The following is a 7,564-nucleotide window of genomic DNA, read 5'->3' on the forward strand; positions in this document are numbered from 1 at the left end:
AAAGGGACCAGAATTAGAGCCATGGCGTGACGAGGGGCTGCACTGAGGCATCTCATCTGCGAGTGGGGAGAGAGAGAAGGGGCCACAGGGGCCACTGGGGGGGGGCAGAAAGAGCAGGATTGGCAACAGGATGGATGGATGGGCTGAGAGAAGAGGGGCAGTCATGGAGGACAAACTTAGGAGTCAGCAGGATGGTCGCTTTTGAGAAGCATTTGGGAGAAAGACAACATGTTGAGGTTCAGGAATCTCTGAGAAGTAAAATATCATCTAAAACTGGAAGACGAATGGATGTCCATCAAGTGGAGAATGGTTGGGTAAATTATGGTATATGAAGGTTATGGAATATTATTGCTCTGTAAGAAATGACCAGCAGGAGGAATACAGAGAGGCTTGGAGAGACTTAAATCAACTGATGCTGAGTGAAATAAGCAGAACCAGGAGATCATTGTATACTTCAACAACAATGCTGTATGAGGATGTATTCTGATGGAAGTGGATATCTTCAACATAGAGAAGAGCTAATCCAATTCCAATTGATTAATGATGAACAGAATCAGCTACATCCAGAAAAGGAACACTGGAAAATGAGTATAAACTGTGAGCACTGTTTTGTTTTGTTTTGTTTTGTTTTTCTTCCCAGATTATTTTTAGCTTCCAAATACAATTCTTCCTTTGTAACAACAACAACAACAACAAAATTCGGTTCTGCACATATATATTGTACCTAGGATATACTATAAGATATTTAATATGTATGGGAATGCCTGCCATCTAGGAGAGGGGGTAGAGGGAAGAAGGGGAAAAATTTGGAACAGAAGGGAGTACAAGGGATAATGTTGTAAAAAAAAATTACCTATGAATATATACTGTCAAAGAAAATGTTATAATTATAAAAATTAATAAAAAAAATAAAATATCATCTAAGATTTATCTGAAGATGTTAAACCCTCATCTCAAAACAGCACCAAGGTAGCATCCCTCCTATTTTACAGATGAGGAATGGGAGGCGCAGAGGGAGTAAGTGTATTTCCCATGGTCCCCCAGTGAGGGTTGGGATTCAAATCTGGGTTAGCCAGACTCTGGGTCCGGTACTCTGTTCATTCTAGAACCCTGGAGAGTACTTGGGCTCTGAAACTGACTGAAATTTTGCTGGGGTGGGGAGGATTTCTTTTGTAAACTGAAACCCTGCTTAGTGACCCTGGTTGCCACTCTGAAGAGAGGCGATCTCTTCTGTGAGGCGAGAATGGCGGGCCGTGGCCTGTCCACTGCAGCGGAGTGCTGCTGGCAGACTGAGAACATCTGTGGTCCTCTGGTCCCCGACCCGTGAGGGAAGCAGTTGGTCAGCCTTGGCTGTTATTCCAATCTGCAGAGCAGACAATCGAGAACTGTGTGCTTCGGGAAACCTTGCCACAGTGATTGCCTTTAAATAAAAAACAAAGTGAGGGCCTGATGGAGAAACCAGGAGTTACAGCCCTAATTCTCCCCATACTCCAGTAATCCAGACTGAGACATAAACTCACTTCTATGATTTACACAAAGATATGGACCAGAACCACATGGAACAGGAAAGTGGGGGCTGCTCAGCCTCTGCCCCTGAGCAGCATCCATCAAAGCGGGGCCAGTGCCCCTGCCTGGTTCCCTTTCCCTATGGGATCTCCCCAGCCTTGCTCCATGGTACCTGCCGGCCCCTCCCTGCCTTTGTGACTTCTGGGCACTTGACCTTTGGCCTGCTGGCCGCCATGGCCCTTCCCAGGCTCTCCAGCCTGGCCTGTCACCACCCACAGTTAAGCAGGACCAAAAAAGTCATCCTTCATCCCAGTAAGTACGTGCTGACATTTCCGCAGCAGCCACCGCTCGCTTCTCGGGGCAGCGGCTCAGCTGGCCCTCACATTTGCCAGCTCGTGTGTATATTTTTCTTCCCTGGGACTGAAAATAATTTCTTTAAACAAGTTCTGACTGGGGATTGCCTTCCTCTTTCTATTTAGAAAAGTTTGTGTTGCAATCTAGCCCTTGAGAGGGATAAATTGTGGGAACCTGGTGGGAAATGGGGATTCCTGTCTTCATGTAAATAGAAGGGAGTTTGTCTGCCTTTTGAAGGCTTCCACAGCTTTTCAAGTGGTTTTACCCAGATCCTTAGGGAGAACTTTGCATGACCAGATGGACGGGTTAGTGGACAATGAGGTATTTTTCTTATTTTTAACATGAATTTGTCTCTGTGTTTTCTGTTTCTTATAGCACCAAACTATCTCATGCATACATCCCTCTCTGCCATCACTTTACCCCCAAGAGTCATTCCATAAGACAAATAGTATTTTGGGGAAAGGAAGAAAAAAATCAAAACATCAAATTGATACATTGAAAAGAAATCCAAATCCTGTGCAATTCAAAACCTTCCATCCAAGCTTGTCAACCTTCCATCTCCATGAAAGCCTTGGTTAGGTAAGTTTTCTTTTACCTACCTCCTCATTCAAATCCTGTTTGATTTTATAATTTTGTTAGACTTAATTGTTATGGGCAGCCTTCGTTTCAGTTCAGTAATCACCACACTTAATTTTGATTATTTATTTTAAATTTGCAGTAGTATTTTATTTATTTATTTTTACAAATGTAAAGATGGTTTTCAACATTTGTTTTTGTTCTTTTTGTAAGTCTTTTTGTAACTCTTTATGTTCCAAATTTTTCTCTCTCCCTTCCTTTTCCTCCCCAAGAGAGCAAGCAATCTGATACAGGTTAAATATGTCTATTAATTTTGTTTTTTGGACATGACATATTGTTTATTTCATTTACATTGTGACAATTACTATGTATCATGTATTCTAGTATTCTTGGCTCTACAGACTTTTCTCTGCATCTGTTCATGTAGATCTTCCCACGCTTCTCTGTATTCATCACACACATCATTTCTTACAACATAGGAATATTCCATTGCATTCATGTATCATAATTTGTTTGGCCATTCCTCAATTGATGGAGATCAACTTTGTTTCCAATTCTTAGCTATCACAAAAGGTGATACTATAAATATTTTGCAGTATATGGAAGCTTTTTTTCTTATTGATGGTTTCTTTTTATCGCAGTGCCTGGCGCAAAGTAGGAATTTAATAAATGCTTATTAATGGAATTCATAAACCAAGTAATGGAGTCTCTTGGGCAAAAGGTACAGACAATTTAGGTCACTTTAGTTGCCTACATACAAATTCCTTTCCAAGGAATTTTTACAGTTCCCCTAATAGTATATTAGTGAGACCTATCTTCCCACAACCTCTCTAAATTGTCATCTTTTTTGGTAGTTTTGGCCAAATTGCAGGGTATTAGGTGAAACTTGTTTTGATTTGCATTTCTCTATCTTGGTTTTTGGAACATTTTTTTTCACATTATTATGAATGCTTTGTAGTTTTTCTTTCGAGAAATGTCTATTAGTCTTATTCAGGCTCAGAAATGGCTATTAGTCTTTTTTGGTTTCAGGTAACCAAAATTATGCTTTATTTTTGGTAATTACTTCTGTCACTTATTTGGCTAAAAATTAATTCCCTTATTCACAACTAGGACAAATGTGTATGATCTCTTTTTCTTCTAATTTTTTCATGCTATGATCTTTAATATTAAAGTCACATATGCATTTAGGATATATATAATGTGAAGTGTGGTATAAGATATTGCTCTAAACCTAATTTTTGCCAAACTGCTTTCCAGTTTTCCCAGATCGATATCCCATAGATAATTCGTGGTTTTCACTTTATCAAATATAAGATAATTGAGTTCTATTGTTTTTTAATCTTTCTTGTCTAGTCTGTTTCATCAATCTGTCTCTCTGTTATTTAACCAGTACCAGATGGTTTCGATGATTGGTGCTTTAGAATGTAGTTTGAGGTCTGGAAGTGTTATTCTCTCTTCATCCTCAACTTCTTTTCATTGTTTCCATTGATTCGCTATTTTGTGTGTGTGTGTGTGTGTGTGTGAAATAAATTCCATTATTATTCTATCCAATTATGTAAAGTGTTTGTTATTGTTGTTTAGTCATTGTTCAGTCCTCACACATTTTATGACCCCATTTGGGATTTTCTTAGCAAAAATACTGGAGGGATTTGCCATTTCCTTTTCCAGCCCATTTTACAGATGAGAAAACTAAGACAAACAGGCTTAAGTGACTTGCTCAGGATCACATAGATAGTCTCAGAAGCCTGGTTTGAACTCACGAAGATGAGTCATCCTGGTTTCAGGCTTGGTGCTCGACCTTTGGTCATCTGATTGGCATAGCATTCTAAGTGTAAATTAACTTGGATAGTTTTGTCATTTTAATTGTGTTAGCCCTGCCTGTCCATGATCACTGAGTAGTCTTTCACTTATGTAAGTTGTTATTTATTTCTTTAAGGAATATTTTGTAATTGAAATGCTACTATGGATATTTTTGTGTGCTTTGGGAGGTTGATACCCAGATACTTGATGCATAGTAATTTTGAATGAGTAAGAAAGTAGGGACCATGGTCGAGAAGGAGCGAGAAAAGGTCAGGGATGTGGTAAGGGACCTAGATTCAAATCCAGTGGTCTCTGCCACTTTCTTGCTTGTGTTCTTGACATTTCACTTCCTGGGGCTTTTTTCTTCATCAGTAGATTGAGGGGAATGGTCACTAAGGTTCCTCCTTACTATGAATCAATGGCTCTGTGATCAAACGTCCTAGTTATTGGAGCGAACCAAAGTTGGAATGGATTGCCTTGAGAGGTAGTGAGCTCTTCTCCAGCGGGATGTCTTAAAAAGACTGGATGGCCATTTGCATGTTGGGGAGATTCTTTGGGGAGGACTTCAGATCAATAGCTTGGCCTAGGAGACCAAGTCCAACTCCCAAATCTGTAATTTGGTGATTCTTACCGGGGAAATGTAGAATTCTTCTTGGAATTTGGTGGGCTGTGGCCTTAGAGCTCTGCTTTTGCCCTCCAGGTTTTCTGAGTCTGGCAGCAGCCTTCTTTGCAGCTCTCATTCTCCTTCACACACTGCATTCAGCTCACTCTTCCTCCTTGCTGTCCCTCCATTCCAATCCAACCACTGCCGCTTGCTACCTATGTAACTCAGACAAAGCTCCAGTGGTCTGCTCCTTTATCAGTAATATAAGGGAGCTGGAAAGCCTCTGAGGTTCTGCCCGGGGCCTCGGGTTTCCGGCTGAGTCTGGCCCATGGGATCCAAGGCCTTGAATACCAACAGAAGGTAATGTCTCAAAAGGCAGCTCCGGGTTCCTTCTGGCTTGATGGCATTGGTCAGAAGTCATCAGAGTGGTCAATGGGCTCTGTCCATCCTAGACCCCGCTCTGCTCTGAAAATGTGACTCATACATAGGCTCAAGAGCTTCCAGGGGCTCCCTATTAGCTCTAGGATAAAATACAAGTCCCTCTGTCCAATCTCTTTTCCAACTCACTTGACATTTTTCTGTCGGTCCCAAAGCATTTATAATGCTCCTACTGTGTGCTTCTGCTCTGTGTTTAGTGCTGTAGGCCAGGCCCCCTACCCTACCTGCTTATCCTCCTCCATGTTACTACTTCTCCAGCCTCTGTGCCCACCTATGGCCCTGGACTTGGAGCTCAGCCCATGAACTTCCTCTTGTCCTGATTCTCGCTCCCCCAGTTCCTTCCCTTCTCCTTCCCTGAATGACCTTAAGTTTTCCAGGTATAAATGCCGTATATTAATCTGTCGAGACATCATTCTCCCCTAATGAGCTGCTCTGTATCTGTGTCCCCAGCTACCACTACATGCCTGCCACAGAGCAGACACCTGATGCATCCTGGTGCGTGAGGCTGGCCACAGTTGTGTCCCCGAAGACCATCAGCACCATGGAGACTGAGCTCTCGCCCCAATTTCAGGCTGAAACCCCAACCCCCAGAATGCCCCGGACCGTCAGCTCCATGAGTGCAGAGAACGTACCTCGGTTCGAAGCGGGAACCCCAACCCCCAGGATGCCCCGGACCGTCAGCTCCACCAGCGCAGAGATCGCCTCTCGGTTTGAGGTGGGAACCCCAACCCCCAGGATGCCCCGGACCGTCAGCTTCAGCAGTGCAGAGACCGCCTCTCGGTTCGAGGTGGGAACTCCAACCCCCAGGATGCCCAGACGCGTCAGCTCAAGTGCAGACATGGCATCTCGGTTCGAGGCGGGAGCCCCGGCGCCCAGAATGCCTAGGACCATCAGCTCCATGAGTGCAGAGATGACACCTCGGTTCGAGGCGGGAACCCCATCCCCCAGAATGCCCAGGACCATCAGCTCCATGAGTGCAGAGATGGCACCTCGGTTCGAGGCGGGAACACCGACCCCCAGGATGCCTCGGACCGTCAGCTTCAGCAGCGCAGAGACCGCCTCTCGATTCGAGGCGGGAACCGCATCCCCCAGAATGCCCAGAACTGTCAGTTCCACCAGTGCAGAGATCGTATCTCGATTCGAGACAGGAGCCCCAACACCCAGAATGCCCCGGATGCTGAATATCAGGACCTCTACTTGCCTTTGCTGAGGGACTGAAGTCAGGCCCAGTCAGGCCTCCAGAGGCTTTGAGTGCAGGAGGCCCACGGCAGGCAGAGGCTGGCCCTGAGCTGAGCCCTGGAGGTCCAGCACCTCAAGCAGGAGGAAACCCTTCCCTAGCAGAGGCCGGGCCAGCTCCCCCCAGGAGGATCCTCTGGCCAGCTTCCTGATTTCCGCCCCCCACACCCCCGCTCCAAGCCTCCATCTCTCCTGGGCCTCCGCCACTCTCTGAGTGGACAGTGAATCACTGGGGGAAATGACCGAATGTACAAGGGAGGCCTTCAGAGGCGGGCCGGAGCCTGGGCAGGAAGGCCAGCCTCCAGAGGATGCCTTTGGGAGCCGGGCCAGGGGGCCTGGGTCACCCCTCGGGGAAGGGGGAGGAGGAAACCCTTCTCAGCTGTTTTTGAATTTCATTTCCAAAAAAATTGCCAGGATGTCCTTCCCTAAACAGGGATGTTGGTGCAGGGAAACAGAGGAGGGGCTGCCTCTGAGGGGGATGGGGTGTGGGGGGTGTGGGAGCTGGGCAGAGGGCTCCAGGGAAGAGAAATAAACAGGTTTCTGCTTCCACCCAGGCTCTGTTCTCTGGGACTTTCCAGACCATCCCTTCCTCCTGGCAAATTCAAAACCTGCCTAGCCAGCATTTATTAAGCGCCTACTGTGGGCCAGGCTCCCTGCCAGGTGCTGAAGCCAGCCCGGTCCCGGGCTCCAGACTCACTTCTTCCAGGTGGGCAAGTCTGTGAGCTTCAGCTGCCCCCCTCACTCAGGAGGTTTTGGAGTGGAGGCTCAGGCAGCCCAAGGGCTTAGAGGGACAAGGCCCTCCTGGGAAGGCCATGGCCAGAAGATGCCTCAGTGAGCCCTAGGAAGAGGAAATGTCGTTAGGGGAGAGGGGAAGAGGGACAGAGGGAGAATGAAGGGGGGAGAGAAAATGAGGAGGGAGAGATGGAGGGGGAGGGGAGGAAGAGAGGGAAAAGGGGACAAAGTGGGGGGGAGAGAGAAGGGAGGAAAGGAGGGAGGGAGAGTGGGAGGGAAAGGGATGGAGAGGAAGAGGGAGAGAATGGGAAGGAGTGG

At 46.2% G+C, this 7,564-nt stretch overlaps 1 protein-coding gene across 1 annotated transcript; it reads left to right on the plus strand.

The window, feature by feature from the left end:
• Positions 1–1,132: 1,132 nt before the first annotated feature.
• On the plus strand, positions 1,133–7,063 carry LOC141553939 (uncharacterized). Its single transcript, XM_074285417.1, has 3 exons — positions 1,133–1,818; positions 2,236–2,439; positions 5,729–7,063. The coding sequence occupies exons 2-3, from the start codon at positions 2,423–2,425 to the stop codon at positions 6,486–6,488; spliced, it is 777 nt and encodes a 258-aa protein (XP_074141518.1). The 5' UTR covers positions 1,133–1,818; positions 2,236–2,422; the 3' UTR covers positions 6,489–7,063.
• Positions 7,064–7,564: the final 501 nt, after the last annotated feature.

Source organism: Sminthopsis crassicaudata, chromosome 2 (assembly GCF_048593235.1).
Source record: "Sminthopsis crassicaudata isolate SCR6 chromosome 2, ASM4859323v1, whole genome shotgun sequence".
Classification (NCBI taxonomy): domain Eukaryota; kingdom Metazoa; phylum Chordata; class Mammalia; order Dasyuromorphia; family Dasyuridae; genus Sminthopsis; species Sminthopsis crassicaudata.